The 19,541-nt window shown below is 38.4% G+C and overlaps 2 protein-coding genes across 2 annotated transcripts in view; both read right to left on the reverse strand.

Moving 5' to 3' along the window:
• Positions 1-1,625: 1,625 nt before the first annotated feature.
• LOC132149027 (myosin phosphatase Rho-interacting protein-like) lies at positions 1,626-16,835 on the reverse strand. Its single transcript, XM_059557919.1, has 24 exons — positions 16,709-16,835; positions 16,456-16,647; positions 16,290-16,367; positions 16,117-16,182; positions 15,622-15,779; positions 14,968-15,049; positions 13,566-13,992; positions 12,638-12,731; positions 11,813-11,933; positions 11,360-11,458; positions 11,166-11,222; positions 11,000-11,068; positions 10,815-10,904; positions 10,625-10,734; positions 9,809-10,319; positions 7,297-9,684; positions 7,075-7,222; positions 3,422-3,527; positions 3,148-3,307; positions 2,941-3,048; positions 2,661-2,747; positions 2,276-2,381; positions 2,114-2,187; positions 1,626-2,025 (listed from the first exon to the last, which is right to left on the reverse strand). The coding sequence occupies exons 2-24, from the start codon at positions 16,612-16,614 to the stop codon at positions 1,960-1,962; spliced, it is 5,364 nt and encodes a 1,787-aa protein (XP_059413902.1). The 5' UTR covers positions 16,615-16,647; positions 16,709-16,835; the 3' UTR covers positions 1,626-1,959.
• Positions 16,836-17,355: 520 nt separating this feature from the next.
• LOC132149029 (epidermal growth factor receptor kinase substrate 8-like protein 1) overlaps positions 17,356-19,541 on the reverse strand; it is a 12,113-nt gene continuing 9,927 nt past the window's right edge. Inside the window, exons 14-16 of the mRNA XM_059557922.1 lie at positions 18,520-18,685; positions 18,290-18,422; positions 17,356-17,810 (exon numbers count right to left, since the gene is read on the reverse strand). Coding sequence (XP_059413905.1) covers positions 17,724-17,810; positions 18,290-18,422; positions 18,520-18,685 — 386 coding nt within the window. The 3' untranslated portion in view covers positions 17,356-17,723. The remainder of the gene's footprint in view (positions 17,811-18,289; positions 18,423-18,519; positions 18,686-19,541) is intronic.

The following is a 19,541-nucleotide window of genomic DNA, read 5'->3' on the forward strand; positions in this document are numbered from 1 at the left end:
CTTGCATCCCTATTTCAGACAATGTGCTAGTTAGCAAGTTTCACAGCTAAATGCGGCTTAAGTAAACAGTCTCTCCAGGCACTGTTCATCACCCCACAGAAGAGGGGGCGGGGTCAGCAGAGCTCATTAGCATTTAAAGCAAAATGCAAAAAATGGGTTAATTTCTGCAGAGCTGATTTTGACAGGGTAAAAAGGATTTTTGAGAAAATCTAACTAAAGTATGTTAATCAAAGTTTTTAATTTTTTATATATACTTTTTTTTTAGCATTTAAATGTAATTTTTTAATATAACTTAAATCATGCTGTGACTCCCTAGTGATACCACTGATCGTGCTTATTAAACGTGTTTTCTCATAGGTACTGCTGGCTGGTGGAGATATTCTGGTCTACTTATCTATGCTCTGAGATATTACATAACCAACCCACTATTGCATTATATATTCATTGTCTACATAGATTAAAGCTACTGTTATATGTCTATATACTTATACTGTTTTTATACAGGTTACCGCAACTGTTTAGTTACTTTTTGCCGTTTAATTTAGTTTATTTAAAAAATAAATAAATAAAAAAACTCCACTATAAAAAAAAAAAAAAGATGAGCTAAAAATGATTATCTCTGTATTTTTGGCTGATTGGCGGTATACGGTAGCCTATATATCTCAGTATTTCGTATTTGGATTAAAGTGAGTGTAAGCATGCAGGCACATGATTTTATACAGTTTACTGTATAAATGTATGTATTGCAAGCAATACATTTTAAGACCCATAAAAGATGAGAAATGATATCGAGCCCATATTAAAGGAGGAAAATAGAGCTACCCCTCATTATGTTCAGATGCTACCAGTAAATTATTATTTTTTTGGCTACATGCAGATTCAGTAGCACACAATGAAACGTATCAAATACTTGGGTCAAACAGGACTTCTTAAAACTCAGAAATATAAATAGTGGGATTTCATTATTAACATATGAGCATAAAAGAAGCAGCAAGTAAAGGGCCATGGCCAGAAGGGAATAAGCAAGAACCGGAAGCTAAGAATAAACTGAATTTTCTACCATATTAGATTGGTTTATTAACGTCTACACCTACTCCACATTAAACCTACCCCATACAATAATGTAAAAATAGTAATTATTGTTGTACAGTGTGAGAAGAATTATACTATATTGATGTGCACATACCCAGTAGTTTTTGCTGTTTGCCATCTAGACTTAACCCAAGTAAAGTCTCTTTGCACTGGCATCCTTGTAACGAATCAGAGCGACAGGTTTCAAAGCGAAGCTCGACATCTACTGGTTAAAAAGGCATTACAGAGATTTGTAGCAGCCAAGAGTCATCACGTTGATTTAAGTTTGAAGCAATCGCGACATAGACCTTTTATGTTACATACTAAATGATATTTTATATGTGCTATGAATAGTTCACCTTTACTCTCGCTAAAAACAAAAAAATCTACTTGGTAAAGGAAGATACAGTGTCATTTACATTATGAGGACTGTTTATCAGATGCCTTAAAAGATAAAAAAAAAGAAGAATTCTGATAGAAAAAAATAAGAATTGCTTATCCTTTGCAGTATTTCAAATCTGCACATATGGGTTGAAAAGTTACACGAACAAGAGTTAAAGATAAGAAAAGCTTAACTTTATTTATAATTAGAGATGAAGCAAATCAAATGATGCTCAATCAGGCATAAACATGTAAATAAAAACAAAGACAGTTTAATTAAGATTTAGAGAGACAACCTCATGAAAAACATTTACTGTCTAAAGTAGTAACGAAGCAAACATTAAAATGACTGACGTACACACACAAACACACCTGTGACTAAAGGTATAGTTATAATTCACTGTGTTATAAAGGTATACAATTAAATAATTTACCCCACATAAGACATTAAAATGCTTCTTTTTCTCTCCTTCTCTCACACAGACACACACACACACGCATTTAAATCTATTGGGTGCTAGATAATTCAAAAGGCTTCATCCTCTCCAGAACAGTGAGTCCATCTTTAAGACTCTGAGAATTCAAATGAGAGATGGGTGAGAAAGCTTAAATTTTGGGAGCATTAGTACTTTGTACCATGTAATGGTACAGATGATCCCACCTTGGATCTGTCATGCTGCGGAAGTATAGCATGGTCCTTCAGGAAGTCTGGGTTGCTCCTGGATTTCGCCAGATCTGCAACAGACATTTACAAATTGTGAATAAGTGCATGCTTGTGCTTTTACCTTCACAGTAACATGTCTGTTCTTGTAGATTTGCTTACCATATTTTAAGCTCTGCTGTCCTGCTGGCACCATCCTAAGTTTAGCAAAGTCACTTTTAGTTTTGACTTCTGAAGCACCCAGCTCAGATTCTAGCTCTTTAAAATACTAAAAAATAAATAAATAAATAAATAAATAAAAAGGGACAAAATCTTTGCAGTGGGACTATATTCTCTGTGTAAGCACTGGTTGAATTAGCTTAATTAGCGAACGATTATGGTTAACATTTTTTAATAAAACTAAATATAGCAATCATCTCATACAAATTTTTTTATTTAAAATAATAGGTTTTTTTTGTATTAAACGGACTACAAAATTACTCAACATGCCCATTCCTAGTATCAATGCCTTAAACTATTTATATGTTTTAACTGAAAAAGGTGTTACCGTATTTCCTGCCTGCAGCTCCAATTTAAGTGAGTTGATCTCCTGTTTCAGACACTTAATCTCGGAATCCTTTACTCTGAGATTTACCTACATCATCAAAGAATGAGATGGAGCACATCTGTTTTTACACATGTAAACCCACGAAGACTTCTTTTGTGGAAGCCAATTAAATGTACTGAACCTGAACTTTAATCTGTGTTCAGTCAACCATCCCCTACTAATTTTAGTAGCACAAGTCAAATTTGGGGACTTTGGCATATGAAAGGGTGTCAAGTTTTACCTCCAGCTGATACATGTCTTTCTCCTGAGAAGACTGGGAATGCTTCACCTCCCCATTCATGTGTGAATGCATCAGGGATAATTCAGCAGCCAAAAACTCATTTAATTCCTTAGAAACATATGTGGCCATGTGTGATACATATGTAAGGTAAGCAGTAAAGCAATGGCTGTGTGAATATGCAAATTTTTAGTGTGCATGTGGATGTACCTGGTTGTGAATACGAAGCTCCTGGTTCTCTCTCTGTGTTGTACTCAATGCTTCCCTTTCTGTTTCTACAGTCCGATTCAAATGAGTATTCTCCGAGCATTTCTGAGAATACTGCTCTGACAACACCTCCAGCTCCCTGTGCAATGTTTCTAGCTCCTCACTGCAGAAGATACACAGAGAGGCATATGGTTAATATACAGTACTGCAACCATAAACTGATTTTTGATGGTGTGGCTGACAGTTCTCTGATTAATGACAGACATCACACTAGTACTTGTATTGTGCATGAAGCTGGCAGATGTCCACACCAGCTCCGTTTTGCAGGGCTTTCTGAGTCTTGTCCATTTCCGCTTTGTGAGCTTTCCTCATAGCCTCAATGGCTGGAAAACAACAAATATTAAAAAAACAGACAGAACTACCCTTTGTATTTCTAAGCATGCAGAGAACAAATGTTTTAATTTATCCATAATTAAATACAAGAGTAGCACAAATTTAGAACAAACCCCATGTATTTAGCTTTGTATAGTTTTTTAATGCATGTTTCTGCGCTTTGTGTTGTGCATGAATGCTTAAAAGGACAGTTTACTTTATTGTCATTTAATCCAGCGGTTCTCAATTCCAGTCCTAGTGCCACCCTGCTCTGAACATTTTGTATGTTTCACTTAATAAGTTTGTTCTATTTGAACGTAAGTGCGCGAGATGCAAATTTAAATTGTATTTATTTACAGATGTATATGATGTCTAGTGTTGTTTTCAACAACCTGTTTTAATTTTAGTTTTAGTCTAGTCTTTGTGTGAAGCTGTCATTTTAGTTTTTATTAGTTTTAGTCACATTCATACTCTTTTAGTCTAGTCTAGTTTTAGTCGACGAACACTGAAAACATTTTAGTCTAGTTTTAGTCAATGAAAATTGTATTTTAGTCTTTTTTTAGTAATGCCATTCTATTTAACCCAGTTAATATAGTACAAGTTTAACCCGAATTCCGGAAAAGTTGGGACGTTTTTTAAATTTTAATAAAATGAAAACTAAAAGACTTTCAAATCACATGAGCCAATATTTTATTCACAATAGAACATAGATAACAGCAAATGTTTAAACTGAGAAAGTTTACAATTTTATGCACAAAATGAGCTCATTTCAATTTTGATTTCTGCTACAGGTCTCAAAATAGTTGGGACGGGGCATGTTTACCATGGTGTAGCATCTCCTTTTCTTTTCAAAACAGTTTGAAGACGTCTGGGCATTGAGGCTATGAGTTGCTGGAGTTTTGCTGTTGGAATTTGGTCCCATTCTTGCCTTATATAGATTTCCAGCTGCTGAAGAGTTCGTGTTTGACGTATTTTTCGTTTAATGATGCGCCAAATGTTCTCTATAGGTGAAAGATCTGGACTGCAGGCAGGCCAGGTTAGCACCCGGACTTTTCTACGACGAAGCCATGCTGTTGTTATAGCTGCAGTATGTGGTTTTGCATTGTCCTGCTGAAATAAACAAGGCCTTCCCTGAAATAGACGTTGTTTGGAGGGAAGCATATGTTGCTCTAAAACCTTTATATACCTTTCAGCATTCACAGAGCCTTCCAAAACATGCAAGCTGCCCATACCGTATGCACTTATGCACCCCCATACCATCAGAGATGCTGGCTTTTGAACTGAACGCTGATAACATGCTGGAAGGTCTCCCTCCTCTTTAGCCCGGAGGACACGGCGTCCGTGATTTCCAACAAGAATGTCAAATTTGGACTCGTCTGACCATAAAACACTATTCCACTTTGAAATAGTCCATTTTAAATGAGCCTTGGCCCACAGGACACGACGGCGCTTCTGGACCATGTTCACATATGGCTTCCTTTTTGCATGATAGAGCTTTAGTTGGCATCTGCTGATGGCACGGCGGATTGTGTTTACCGACAGTGGTTTCTGAAAGTATTCCTGGGCCCATTTAGTAATGTCATTGACACAATCATGCCGATGAGTGATGCAGTGTCGTCTGAGAGCCCGAAGACCACGGGCATCCAATAAAGGTCTCCGGCCTTGTCCCTTACGCACAGAGATTTCTCCAGTTTCTCTGAATCTTTTGATGATGTTATGCACTGTAGATGATGAGATTTGCAAAGCCTTTGCAATTTGACGTTGAGGAACATTGTTTTTAAAGTTTTCCACAATTTTTTTACGCAGTCTTTCACAGATTGGAGAGCCTCTGCCCATCTTTACTTCTGAGAGACTCTGCTTCTCTAAGACAAAGCTTTTATAGCTAATCATGTTACAGACCTGATATCAATTAACTTAATTAATCACTAGATGTTCTCCCAGCTGAATCTTTTCAAAACTGCTTGCTTTTTTAGCCATTTGTTGCCCCTGTGCCAACTTTTTTGAGACCTGTAGCAGGCATTAAATTTTAAATGAGCTAATTAAGTGGATAAAAGTGTAACATTTCTCAGTTTAAACATTTGCTACGTTATCTATGTTCTATTGTGAATAAAATATTGGCTCATGTGATTTGAAATTCCTTTAGTTTTCATTTTATTAAAATTTAAAAAACGTCCCAACTTTTCCGGAATTCAGGTTGTAGCTAGTAGTATAGACGGAACACAAATTTTCTTTAAGCTTAACCCATTTCAAACAAGGTTATCTTATTATATTATTGTTACCTTATAGACTCAAAAATGCATCCATTCCAGACATGCAAGTCTCTCTGATTTGAATCTACATTTATTTTACCAACCAAACATGCTAGAAGTACACACATAAATTTACATAAAAACAATAAATAAAATAAATAATAGTTTTAGAGGACAATTACTCTTCGTCGCTCCCCTGTCGTTTCAAAGAATAGTACAACAGTGAACGCAACAAGTATAAAAGCATTGTTAGGTGTGCTCGCAGTCAGTGGAGCCAGGCGAAAGTATAAATCCTGCTTAACTTTGTTTGTTGTCGTCTTCTAAATAATGCCACGAGTGGGGCTTGAGGAAGTGATGTTGCCTGCGTCTGCGCAGTGCGACCTGATGCAGCCCTAAAAGTGAGACACAGAAAACAGAAATACTGCAAAATAATAACAACATGACTAAACGAGACGAAATAACGTTATTAAATTTAGTTTAGTCTCGTTTTGGTCAATGAAAATGAAGAGACATTTTAGCATAGTTTTTATTTTGTAAACCACATCTAGTCTTGTTTTTATTCGTCAACAATATTGCATTATACATTTAATTATAGTCATCGTCACATGACCAGAATTTACGTTGCATCTCCTCTTGTTTTCGTCATGTGATAAAGGTTCGTTGATGACGATATTTATCATAATTTTCGCTGACGAAAGCAACACTTGTCTGAGTGTGAAGACGTTGTGCAGCGCAACTCCGTGAATGAATGTTCCGAAGTGAGGTAAACTTCCAACAGACTTCCCTGCTCAGGGAGTAGGGATATGAACACTGTGCAGGGACCATGTCAGTGGGAACACACAGTTCATGCACGGAGTTCACTTGTAATGAGTCGATTATCTGAATCATGTGTGTTAACAGAGACATACAAAACGTGCAGAGCAGGGGGTCACGAGGGACTGGAATTGAGAAACGCTGATTTACTCAACTTCATGACTTTCAGATCTGATTGACTTCTTACAAGGAACTCAAAAGTAGTTACTTCGCAGAATGTGCATGCCACTCTTTTTCTCACAATAAAATTTTATGGTAACCACAGCTGACCTTGTTTGCCACTCACTATTATACCATTACAATAGAGCAGGAATGCATCTCATAAAGATTTGTAATAAAAAACAATTATATTAACTATGTCTTTAATTGTGTTCAGTTTAGTGAATTGTGCCATGTACTCTACTGTAGTCTTTTCTGTAGCCCAAAAGTACTTATACGGTCTGCTGTGCTGTACTGTTTGATCTGAATGAATGGTAGCTTTTGTTGAGAGTAGCACCTGCAATGGTGGCATTAGTCTCTTCCTGCAGTACTCTTTCTCTCTCCTCTGTCAGTCTCTCCACCTCTCTCTGATGCTGCCTCTGCATCTCCTCAATCACTCGCTGGTGGCTGTCCTCCATAATGCTGAAACCATGCTCATACGTAGACTAAGACACAAAAGTTGTATAAAAGTCAATAATTGCATATTAATCTCATGCTGTAACAAGAAAGCTGTGCATACCTTGATGGTTTCCAGGTCAAGGTGGAAGGCCTTGACATCCTGGTTGCTCAGATCCCTCAAGCAAGCCATCTCAGTCTCAAGCTCTCTGATTCGGTCTTGCAGAGCAGTCACAGAAACCTGCTCAGTCTCTTTACTCTCCTCTAGTTCTGAAGGGGTTGCAGCTTTTGGTTTTGACAGGTTTTGAATGTGGTATTCATGGAGATGGCTCATCTCCTCTTCATGGATCTTCTGGAGCTCCTGGAGCTTCTCCTCAAACTCCAACTGCAATTTTTCTGCTTCTTCCCTCCTCAGTTGAGCATTGTTCTCTGCTGATACACGCACCTGTTCTGCCTTTTTGACAACAACACGCTCCTCACGCAGCTTCTCTTCGTAATGCTCTGTCTGTTCCTGGAACATAGCCTCCATACTACGACACACGGCACGACACTCACACTCAGCCTGCTCTCTCTGCTTGCGTAGGGCACTCATCTCCTGCTGCAGGGCCGAATGGAGACGACAGGCCACGTATGCTAAAGTGGCCTGACACGTTGCAGCCCTTAGGATGGCTGAGGGTAGATCACCAGGAAAGTCAGCCTCTCTAACATTAGACTGTAGCCGTGTTGAAAGGTTATGCAGTGACTGGGCCTGAGTACGAAGCTCTACCACCAGACTCTTTCTGCAAGCAAGCTGTACCTCAGAGCCCTCAATGAGAAGATCTGTCATCAGTTTGTTCTCCGTTTGTTCACTGTAAGGTGCAAGTTCTGGTGGGCTAATGTCAGCAAGTCTGGACCCCTGGTTCGAACAGTTTTCCATTTTGGTTCTAGATGAGGAACACTCTGGCCATGGCAAGTCATAAAAAAGTTCAGATTCCTTTGGCTCCTGCGAGGGATAAGTACAGAGAGTGTGTATGAGGTATGTCATCTCTGCTCTTACACAAAGTCTATGGATTGCACTTTCACTCAGCGTATTGTCTACCAGATCTTGTTCGAGAGGGTCCAAGAAGATCTGAGAGTATCTAGTTTCCACAGCCCCATCATTATTGCCTCCTTGAGCCATCCTAAGCATGTGGACATGTACCTCTGACAATCGATTAAGCAACTTTGAGCTGGGATGCTCAAGTGCAGAGGCAATCTTTTGGATAATCAGTGCCTCCAGTGACAAAACTCTACTGGCCATCTCTAGAGTTTGATTTCTCCCTGAACTCTTGCCAACCAACTTCTGGCTTCCAGTTTTTACATCATCATAAATGAAGACTTTAGATTTGTCCGAGTTTCTGTCGAAAGCTGTTCCCTCCAGGCTATGCAAAGCTCCAGTAAAACTCGGCTGGGAATCCACAGAAAGACGTGCATGCAGTCCAGTGTTGGGTTGTTGCTGTTGCTGAAGATGCATGGTAAGCTCCAGGAGTCGCTCTTCTGTGTCACATAACTTGCGCTCTAGTGCCTGGATCACAGAGATCACTCTATGTGACTCTTCTCCCTGAGTAGTAGGTTGCATTTCCAAATCACTCTGTGCTTTCTGTCTGCATTGTTGTGGCTCAGTCAATGCCTCACAAAGAACATTATCTTCAGAAGGATGGGTTTGAGCTTCCTTGAGTCTTTGTTCAGTCTCCTCTAGACTACTGCCCAGAATGGCCATCTTAAGAAGCACTTCCTGAAGTTCTTGTTCCTTCCCGTCTAACTCTCGCTGTTGCTGCACCAGCTGGGTTTGAAAGCGCTCCACACTGACCCTCTCACAGTCCAGCAGAGCACCTCGCAAACTCTGGATTTCCTCACAAGCTCTTTCATAATCATGCTCCATGTCATAATAAAGAGTCTCTTCGGTTTGGAGGCGTGCCTGCAGACGACAGACCTCACTGTCTGACTCTTCCAGCTGGTTTTGTAACTCCTGGCACCTTCGCAGAAGTTCATCAGCAATGTCTCCTGATGGCTTTTTCTGCAGCGCAGCCTCTTTCTGCATCAGATGCTCCTCTAGTTCCTTCGATCGTTGTTCTGATTGGTCGAGGCTGTCACTGAAGCTCCTCCTTTCTCTTTCCTGGCTCTCTTGCAGGAGGCGCAGGTGCCTCTGTAGCCTGACCTCTTTTAAGGCTTGCGCTTCTTCAGTTGCTTTAAGATAACCGGTTACCTCCTCCAACCGTCCACGCAGATTCTCCAGCACCTCCTCGCGCTCCTTCAGAAGAGCTTCTGCCTCTTGAATCTTTAACTCAGCCCTCTGAAGACATTCCTGGCTGTTGTTGAGCTCAGCTTGGAGTCTGGCTTCACTAAGTCTTAACTCCCTTTCTTGAGTTTGATTTCTCTCATGCTCATCCTTCAATTCTCTTCGGAGGCTCTGAAGCTCCACATCCCACTGCCATTCTGTCTGCGCTGAGGATGAAGAGGTGGTGACTGGTAATGGAGATGTGGAGCGATCAACCTGTAATGAATTGCGAGACTTTGTTTACAACCATGACAAATTATATGTAAACAGTGCAAACAGTACATGGCAATAAAGTATGTGGACAACCAAATACCACAACCATATTTGCTTGTTACACTACCTGCTCTTCTTTTTTGGGTTTAGCTCCCATTAGTTCACCAGGGCTGTCATGGTGGACATGTACTGTCCCTGCATCAACCTCTAAGATGCCAGGGCTAATTGATTCTGGGGAGGTGTGGACACTGGACACTGCCATAAGTGATAAGTGTGATGGCATATCAGTCGACATGATATTCAAGCTTTGCCCCTGTGAGATTCTTCTTTTCTGAAGATATCCATTCTTTGATGCCTCAGGAGCAGAACGTGTGATCTGCTCTTCAGTGGATGATGCAGGTACAGGAGGCACAGAGCATTCATTGTTAAGGTTCCACTGCCTTCCAGACAGATCATTTGACAACTCCTCCTTGTGCTGTTTGCAACTTAATTCTGCCCAATCAAAGGTTTTGTAACGCCCCTCTCTACAGCGCTCACTGATGCGACTCCTTTGCTCTTCCTCCTGGGGAACTGTACTGCATTGGCAGGAGCTTGTACGAGCATGTGCACAAGTCATCGGCACCTTTTGAGGAATTGAACTATGGGAAGAAAAGAAGTGGCTATGATTAAGTTATTAAAATTATGTTTCTGATATTGTAGTTGTGTGTGTTTTACCATACACTCATGGTCATGAAAACACATTCAAACCTCGATTTTATAGCAGGACTTTTCCTTGCATAGCATGGGGAAAAAGAAAAAAGGCAGAGTGAAAGAGTCAACCCACTAACATGTGATGCTGTTCTGTAAGAAAAACCTAGCAATATAGAGTGTGATATCTATGTACGAAATATGTGTAGTGGATAAATATATTTTTTGGGAATGGCAACTAGCTTTGATGTTGTACCATGTTACATCAGGGGCAACGGTGGGACAAATGTTTTTCATTACTGCCTGGACCCAGTTGCGTCGTATCCCATAAGTCATTGCACAGAGGGTGAAGACTCCATTCTTTGTCTGTATGAAAAGATTGATGAAAAAATTCAATGCAACAGACGAATACATAAAAACGCAAAGTTTAGCTAATATACACTCACATGAATCTGAAAGCCATAGTTCCTCTCAGCAGCGTAATCTGTAACATCGTAACAAGTAGACAAGTTGATCTCACCATCCACATCAGCTGCCTAAGACATAAAACACAGAAAGACCTCTTTACTGAAAATGGAAAATCAGTTATGATGATGATTCTTTATAGACTGAACGTCACAAATCACTTTACCTCTTCTGCTGCGGAGTCACGATAGAATCTCAATGTCTGGTCAGTAAGTACAAACCAGTGTTTCTGCCACTACAGACCAAGAACATCAGACCAATTCACACACTAAAAGATCATGAACAAATAGACTGACGTCATTCATATACATGCACTCAAATCTCAAAATCACCTTTCCATCTTCTCCCAATCTAGACATCCATCCCTTTTTGAAATTAAGGAGGTCAGGCTGAAAGGAAAAGAGAATTAAAAATGTCATATGAACAACCAATTTTGGTACATCTCATAATTCATTTGATTAAAATTTGTCAATTCACAGCCATAATAAAAATACACATTAGGATCGATCTGATTTGTCATATTTACTGTGGGTGTAGGATCAAGCGGTCTGCGCTCCAGCGAACGGAGACTACATGACGTGAAATGTTGCAAGTGATCAGGAATATCTTTAGGGAAGGAATCCTGCTAAGGACCAAAACAGCAAAGTAACAGAGTCAGAAAATAATTCACATACAAGAGTATTATATTAAACTACTAAAAGTCATTTTTACCATATATCAGTAAAATCCTTATACACAACCTCTCAAATATTTGGTATCAGTAAGCTTTTTTTATACTTTTATTCAGCATGGATGCATTAAATTGATTCAAATAAATGCTCTCCTTTCCACAAAAACATTTAGCAGCAAAACCGTTTTCAGCATTGATAACAAATTTAAACCCTTTCAAAAGCATTTAAAAAAAAAAAAAAAAAAAAGTCAACCACAAACTTTTAAACATTGGTGAACTTGGTTCCATTAATCCAGCATGTATTTTCACCTGAGATGTAATGACAGTTGTCTTATGATCATTTTGTTTAGTCGAAGAGGAATTGACGGTTGAGGGGGGGAACTCGGTATTCAGAAATGAACCCTCCTGTCGATCAGCTTTCTGAGATCTCCTAGAAACAAACATGCAAACATATAAGACATTCTTAAACAATGGATATCAATTTTATCAAGTTTTTGAAGAAAAAAGTTCTAAACCCAAATATAGAAAAAAAAGGAGACAGGAATGGGTAAGACAGAAACAGTGTAATATACAATACAGGCCATTTGAAATTCTCTAAGCATGTAATGAAAATATCTACAAATCTGTTTGTTGAGAAAAAATTTAAAGTATCTAAAAGAATCTTTTGAGGAGCACCAGTGCAGTGCTGCCAAACATTTTAACAGTTAAAGACATTATAAGATTTGACTGATGGAGATGGGTATGAAGTCTCCTGAAAGATAAACACAGAAGAGTGCTTTTAACATGACGAACACTAAAGGGATCCATAAACATTATACATAAAACAACGCTACAATTGATGAAATGAGGGAATCAGGAACAAAACGAACCTGCCTTACCTGTGTATAATTTTCTTCTTGAGCCGGGTGCTTGATATGACTGAGTGTGTGTGTCATATATGTGTGTGATTGCCTCTCCCCAGTGGACTCCAAACTTCTCTCCCAAGAACAACCTACCATATCTTCAGGATCTCCCACACGTGCCCCATGTGAACTGTGATTGATTGGTGGAGGGAAGGGGGAAGGGCAAAGGGACATTGGGGTAGGAAACCTACAAGGATGTGAGGCAGGTGAAGAAACAGTTTCACAGTCACACCTGGAGTCAGTGTGTGCTTGTGCATCCACCACACGAGGACTTGTCTTCTCCAGAGAGGAATAGCCGCTTTCAGTGCCCAATCGATTCTTAGTACCTGAGAGAGCAAATAAAAGCAAAGCAAACGCTTTACTTCCCATTCTAAGCCAAATGGGCTAGGAAAAAAAAAAAATACTAAAGCAGTAAATATATTTGTCATACCTAGTGAAAGTATATCCAATAGCATAGAAGAAAACATAGTTTGACACTTCAAACAAATATTTAGTTCTGGCATCATTTTCTCATTACGTCTTACGACTTTCTTCCATGGAAACAAGAACTTCTAAAGAACAGACCTTAGTCAGAGCAAATGCTACAGTGAATTTTTAAAGCTCTAAACTTTCAAAATTGTTTAGAAATTCCATTTTGAAAAATGTTTACAGAAAATGTAATTTTTATTTTTTGGTCAGCTCAACAATTGGCATGTTGTTGTTAAACTTCTAACTCTCATAGCCTTATTTTCATTCCTGTCCAAACTGAAATATTGTGCAACCCTCCCCGACCAAGGTCTTTGCAAAAACAATGAATAAATATTAGAGCCTCTAAGTTTTATGGTCCCCATTAAAGTGGCCCAAAGATCTGTATGAAGATAGCTTTGGCTGAGAAACAGACTGAAATCTGCCATTTATGTCCTCCAAACAGAAGTCATCAGATGTTAAATTTATAAAAGATTAATTTGAGATGCATTAAAAATATGACTCAAAAAAATGATCTGATCACAAGGTTTACAGGTTTAGAATGAGTAAATAATGACAGAATTTTAATTTGAAATGGTTTTAGCTATTACTTTCCATTAGTTTTTAAGCTGACAAATCAGTAACCAGTACAAACCATAAACAAGTACATCCAGTTTAAGACAAGTCCACACACAAAGGCGACTCTGAGGTCATACCGTCTGTGTCGGAGCAGCCCGAGGACTGACTGAGCGATGAAGAGAGAGAGGACCAAAGCATGGTATTGAGAGATGAAGCATTGCCACTGCTGGAAGGAACCCCGACTCCACTACTGAGTGACTCCTCCTCCAGCTCCTTCTCTAAGGAAAGCAACGAGACCTCCTCCACCCTGCTCACCACGCTACCTCTTCTGTCATTTTTGGTGGCCCCTTTAGTACTACTGCTGCCACTTATGCTACCGCCTTTAGTGGCACTGCTAGTAATAGTGCCAGCATTGTCACTGATAGACACTTTATCACCGCTATTATTACTAGAACTGATGCTGCCTTGTCTCTTAACGTTGCTGGTGAAACTATTTCCAGAAGTGCTACTTTTCTTAGCAGCACTCCTACTGCTGCTGCTGGAGGTGTGGTTTTCTGTTGTCTGCTGAGAGAAAGAGAGAGGAAGAGAATATAGGTAAGTAAATCAGAATGACAGGCTGCACACAAACCCTCGGCCAGTGAAATCCTTGGCCACATGTCTTTTGCACTCTGCTCCCCGCTTTGCAGACACTTCACCCTCCCTTTGGGGAGGCTCAATAATCCTGTCCACATCACTTAAGTTAATTCTACTAAACTTCTATCTGACTTACGCTCCTCAAAATACAGAAAAACCAACACAAAAAACAGGAACACTGCATTTCATTTACATGCTGTTAATTGTTGCAGCACAGCAGAATGGCATTTTCACACACTAGATCAATTTGGTCTGTTGTCAGCAGAAAGAATATGCAGAAGGGAGATAGGGAGGGATTAGTAAATCAACTGGACAGAAAGATGGGCACAGCACTTAGAAATGTAATTAAAGCAAAGAATAGGGGTGGAGGAGGGCATTTAAAGGAGCAGTACCCCAAAACAGCATTGTTCTTTGTATTATTTCAACATTAGTGTGACCATCTAAAAACAAACCTCTTCAGAAGGAAATCAATTAGGTAAGAGAAAAAATTATTATTTACTAAAAATAGTATTCTAAGTGTGATATAATGATCTCCAAATCTTGATATGTAATCCATTTATAGAAGTTGTTGGTTTTGAGTCATCATGAAATCAGGCAATATTTGGCAAAGATACAACTATTGGAAAATCTAGAATCTGAGGGTGCAAAAAAATCTAAATATTGAGAAATTCACCTTTGAATTTGTCCAAATGAATTCTTAGCAATGCATATAACTAATCAAAAATTAACTCTAGGATAAAACACTGAGGGAAAAAATTTAAATCCACAGGAATACTACATTAAATGTTCCAATTATTCATATTTTACCAAAGGAAATAACCTGTAATGGTTATTAGATTGGATACTGGCATTGTCGGTCACAGAACACGATTGAATGAAATACCATTAAATATGAACAAGACTCACTTGCGGTGGGTGGGCTGGATCCTTCCCCTTCTTCTGATTTGATTTAGCAGCTTTGGGGTAAACAATCAGATTTTCCTGCCACCTAAATGAAACAAACATCCTCAAATTTATATACACAGCAGACGCAGACTAGAAATCAGACTCATCCGCAAACTCAAGCAAGCTTTCAGATGTCTCTTACTTCTGCTTTCTGGACATCACTCTTCTAGACTAAAAACCTCCAGTTGCAAGGAAACAAAGAATAACAAGCAATAAAAGAACAATCCTGAACATCCCCAAAAGAGCCAGTTCTAAAGCTGGTGTTCTCAGCACAGACAGAAACACAAGCACACACTAATCCAAGACTCCTTGACACCTTCTATTACACCCTTTAGGAATTAGATCAGCTTTGCTGAGATTAAGTGACTTATAACACTCAAGTAGAAACATAGAGATGAGACTGAAGACAGAGAGAAAGAGAAGATTTCAGCTGAAGATTGAGGTTTTGGCACTTGTCACAAACAAACAAAAAATGTATCAACTTGACTTCACCTCTTTTGGTCCATTACATTGGTTGTGTTGTATAATGCATATCAATTGGGATAAAAAACAATTAATGACAAAGTCTCTGTAACGTGTGGCCAAGTTCACACCACAGGTGAGTGAGTGTATTACCGACTGATGCTGAAGCTGTCTGTGTTCTCTGTTCGGATGTAGTAGTCTCTGTCAGTGAAGCACAACTTCAGACAGTTCTGGAAGCCGGTTTGAGATGAAACATCAAGCACCTCAAAGCACTTGGTCATATTTACACTCCCGTGGGGCAATGTACCTGACTAGATGAAAACAGTCATGCTGTCATTGCACAAAGGAGGAAAGATTTTAATAATAATACACTTCTGTTAGTCACTGCAATAATCCAAAAGTCAACGGACAATCCTTTTGGGTTTATGTCAAAGGAACCAAGGTGAAGACGTGTTATTGTAGGCCAGCCTGGGAGTTAGCCTTCAAACATGCATCATTAATGCAGCACTCTATTAATGATAACCCTAAATGGCACTCGGTATACTATGAATCAAAATAAACACATTTCTGGTCTGGCATCCTTCACGTGTGTAAGCTTGAGATAGTGACAAAAAGGTTACACGGCATGAAGTACAGGTAAAACCTCACCATCTCATCCAGAGAGTATCGTAGAAGCCCATGCTCGTAAAGCACAAAATATCTCCTCTGCCATTTCTACAGCAGAGATGGCAAAGAAAGATTAAGGCTGCAGTTAAAACATAGTTACATATCAATAGGCTTTATCTGATGGAAAGAATCTGTGGAAATGCCAGAGCCATCACCCGTTTTCTGAGGCTAGAAGTGCTGAAGTCAGTGTCCTCCGGGGCCAGGAGGAGCCAGCCCACCTGAACAGTCTTAGTCTGTGACACAGAAAGACATTCTTTATGTTTCAAATAAACTATAACAAACGTCACTTTAAAAACAAATAAAAATAAATTAAATCCTCACCTGAAACAGATCTGCTTCGCCGAGTTTGTGCGAATCCACTGTTTTGAAGCAGTTTTGACATTTACTTTTATTAAAGATGTTGGCCTGAAAGCGATGACACCGATTCTCGCGTGCAGAAAACATCGTTTTTGGAGAGAAATGTGAAAGTGTCGACAACATTACTTTTTTTTTTTGTAAAGTAAAATGATTAACTCATTTAAAGTGACGATCGCGGTTTTACTCTCTTAAAAAATTAAGGTGAGCTTCTTTTATTTAATGGTGTCCGTGCCGTTCACGTGTCTTATCTTCGTCTGTCAGTCACTTCACTAAAAGCTGCAGATTTGTGGAGTATAAACAGAGATATACACTAGTGATTCAGGGATCTAAACGCGGTTAACGCGACATTAACACATGCTGCTGAGTTCAGCTCTTATAGAAAGAGACGCCGAGACAAACAAACCACAGAGCGTGGATCAGCTGTTGATGGCGTCACAATCGGCGGCAGGCAGGAAGTTCGATTCATTCCAGTGATTCAATTATTTTGAACCCGTTCACCGGAAAGATTCATTCAGATTCGGTCATTGAATCGTTCAGGGGTCCTTTCTACTGTACAAATTGTAAAAACTTGTAATCTAACTTTTGTTGATAGTGAAAGGTTTAAAACCCTGTAAGCCTACATGTTGAAATACACATATTCTTTTATGTAAAAAATAACATGTCTTATAAGTGTATCTTTTTGCTTTGAAGTTGTACAAGACAGATGTAGAGGCAGGTTTGTAATGTTTTCAATTTTTTTATTTTTACAGTGTGGTATGCTGCTACATGTGCCACATGGCCTCACTACATTTTATTTCCAATTACCATTTTAATTTGTATTTTTTTTTCTGAACTTGTAGTGTAATCAAACAATACATTAAAAAGTAGATGTTAAAATCACTTTAATTTCATTAAATGAACAATTGAAAGGTCAAGCTGTGTACAGTTGCATTATGGTATATAGTACCCAGTGTGCTCTGGTTGTATAGTGTGCATAAAAAAAAAATTGATGGTTTTATGTCATATGTCTACCGTCAGTATTTTTCATCAATTTCATTTATAGTTGAAATACAATACATAAAGGAATATACATGTTTGATTTCTATATGGTGAGTGGTAATGATGAAATAGATCCATTTTCAATGACAAAACTAATATCATTATGTTTAAAAAGATCTTAATTCATGCCACACCTGTCTGTAAAAGCATTAGCAGAAATGCTTTTCTGAATGTGTGAGTGAAAGTGATATCCATTAAAATTCTCCACCCTCTGCTTTCAGATCAACCTTCATCTTCTGTTTCTTCATTATGGCCTCTAATTCAGTGGCCTTCCTCTCATCCTGAAACAAAGCAATGAGAAGACAGATATGAAGACAATCATCATGTATTTCTGCTATCTCCCTCCTGTTTGTTCAGTAATTTCCAGTCACCTTAAACATAACCTTTGAAATGTTCTTACAAATGATTTAACCACATTATAATTCTTTAACTATTGAACTATTAATGCAGCAATTTAAAAATGCTTTTGCTTGAATGACCCAGTTAAAGATTTAATTCAAATGAAATATTCTTCATTTTAAGTTATAATGTTTTTTTGTTTGATATTTAGATTTTTCAAAATCATTGTTTATTTCAGTTCAAAACTGTTTATTTCCATTAATCCACCATTGATATTCACAGTAACTATCCCCAGTCGAAGGTGACTGACAGAAGATCCCTTTTCTATTAATTGAGGCCTGACAACCGAAACTGCCAGAGAGGAAAATGAGAAGGCAGGAGAGGTATTTTGTGAGAATGTGTCTGGGAGTGAGTGATTTACCTCCAGCAGTGCTTTCTGCACCATGATCTGGCTGTAGACTCTGGTTCCCTCTTCTGGACAAACGGCACGCAGCTCGTCCTTATTCAGAGAGAAGAGCTGAGCTCCCGTTAGGACACCCAGACTCTGTACAGTGCTGAGACACAGATGAGTACATGAACACATGAGAATAGGTCTTAGATCAGTTTCAGCTCCAGATAGTTGTGTTCATGTGATGTGTGCATTTTACTCACAAATCATTGAAGCCTTTGGCCCTGAGCCACCCCTGAACCTCAGCTTGAGAGGAGTGATAGAACAGCGGTGAGGTGGTCTCATTTGCTTTGTTAATTACAACTGGACGTGCTGATGCTGATTTACCATTAGCCAATCGCTGCAAGAGCTCACCATTCATCAACATTGCTGTTAACACATATACAAATTACAGTAAGAAATCAAATAAAAATAAATTTTTAAAACTGGATATTTATGACATCTTTTGATGTGATATATCAGAATCAGAATCAGAAAGAGCTTTATTGCCAAGTATGCTTGCGCATACAAGGAATTTGTTTTAGTGACATAAGTTTCCAGTACACAGAGACAACAACACACAGAAAAAAACCTTTGCAAATAAAACAGTGTAAAAAACAATTGTGCTATAAATATGAGGGATAGTGTACAGTCAGTCAGCCATTATGAAAGTGAAAGTGATGTGACATACATTCAAAAACGGTGACCCATACTCAGAATTCATGCTTTGCATTTAACCCATCCAAAGTGCACACACACAGCAGTGAACACACACACACGGAGCAGTGGGCAGCCATTTATGCTGTGGCGCCCAGGCATTATAAAAAAAATCCCAGAGAGATCTAATTTCATTCAGTTTTGTTATTTTTTACTAAAACTATAAAAAATGCTTTTGGTAATTGAAATGAGCTGTGATAAATTAAAACATATATATTAACTGAAAAAGTTAAAACTGTTGCCTGCTTCAAATTTAAGTAATACAATTCCAAAACTAAAATAAAAATAACAATTTATTAAAGCTATATGTAAATAACTTGAAAACAAAAACTGATAAAAGACAAAAAAAAAAAAGTTCTTTGAGTGAAACTGAAAATATAAAAATACAACATAAAAAGCTAATTTAAAATATTAATAAAAATGGTATATATAATAGTACATAAATAATACTAAAATAACAATAGTATAATTCTGAAAGGGTTTTGTTTTGTTTTATGATACTGATCATATGACTCTACAGTATCCAGCT

The sequence above is a fragment of the Carassius carassius genome, chromosome 9 (assembly GCF_963082965.1).
Source record: "Carassius carassius chromosome 9, fCarCar2.1, whole genome shotgun sequence".
NCBI lineage: Eukaryota > Metazoa > Chordata > Actinopteri > Cypriniformes > Cyprinidae > Carassius > Carassius carassius.

Coding starts and splice junctions, on each gene's coding strand:
- LOC132149027 (XM_059557919.1), bottom strand. CDS start 16,614: ATGTTGTCGACACTTTCACATTTCTCTCCAAAAACGATGTTTTCTGCA. Junction 15,780..16,116: donor GATACTCTCTGGATGAGATG/GTGAGGTTTTAC, acceptor GTTTTCATCTAG/TCAGGTACATTGCCCCACGG. Junction 11,934..12,637: donor CAAGCACACACTGACTCCAG/GTGTGACTGTGA, acceptor GTTTGTTTCTAG/GAGATCTCAGAAAGCTGATC.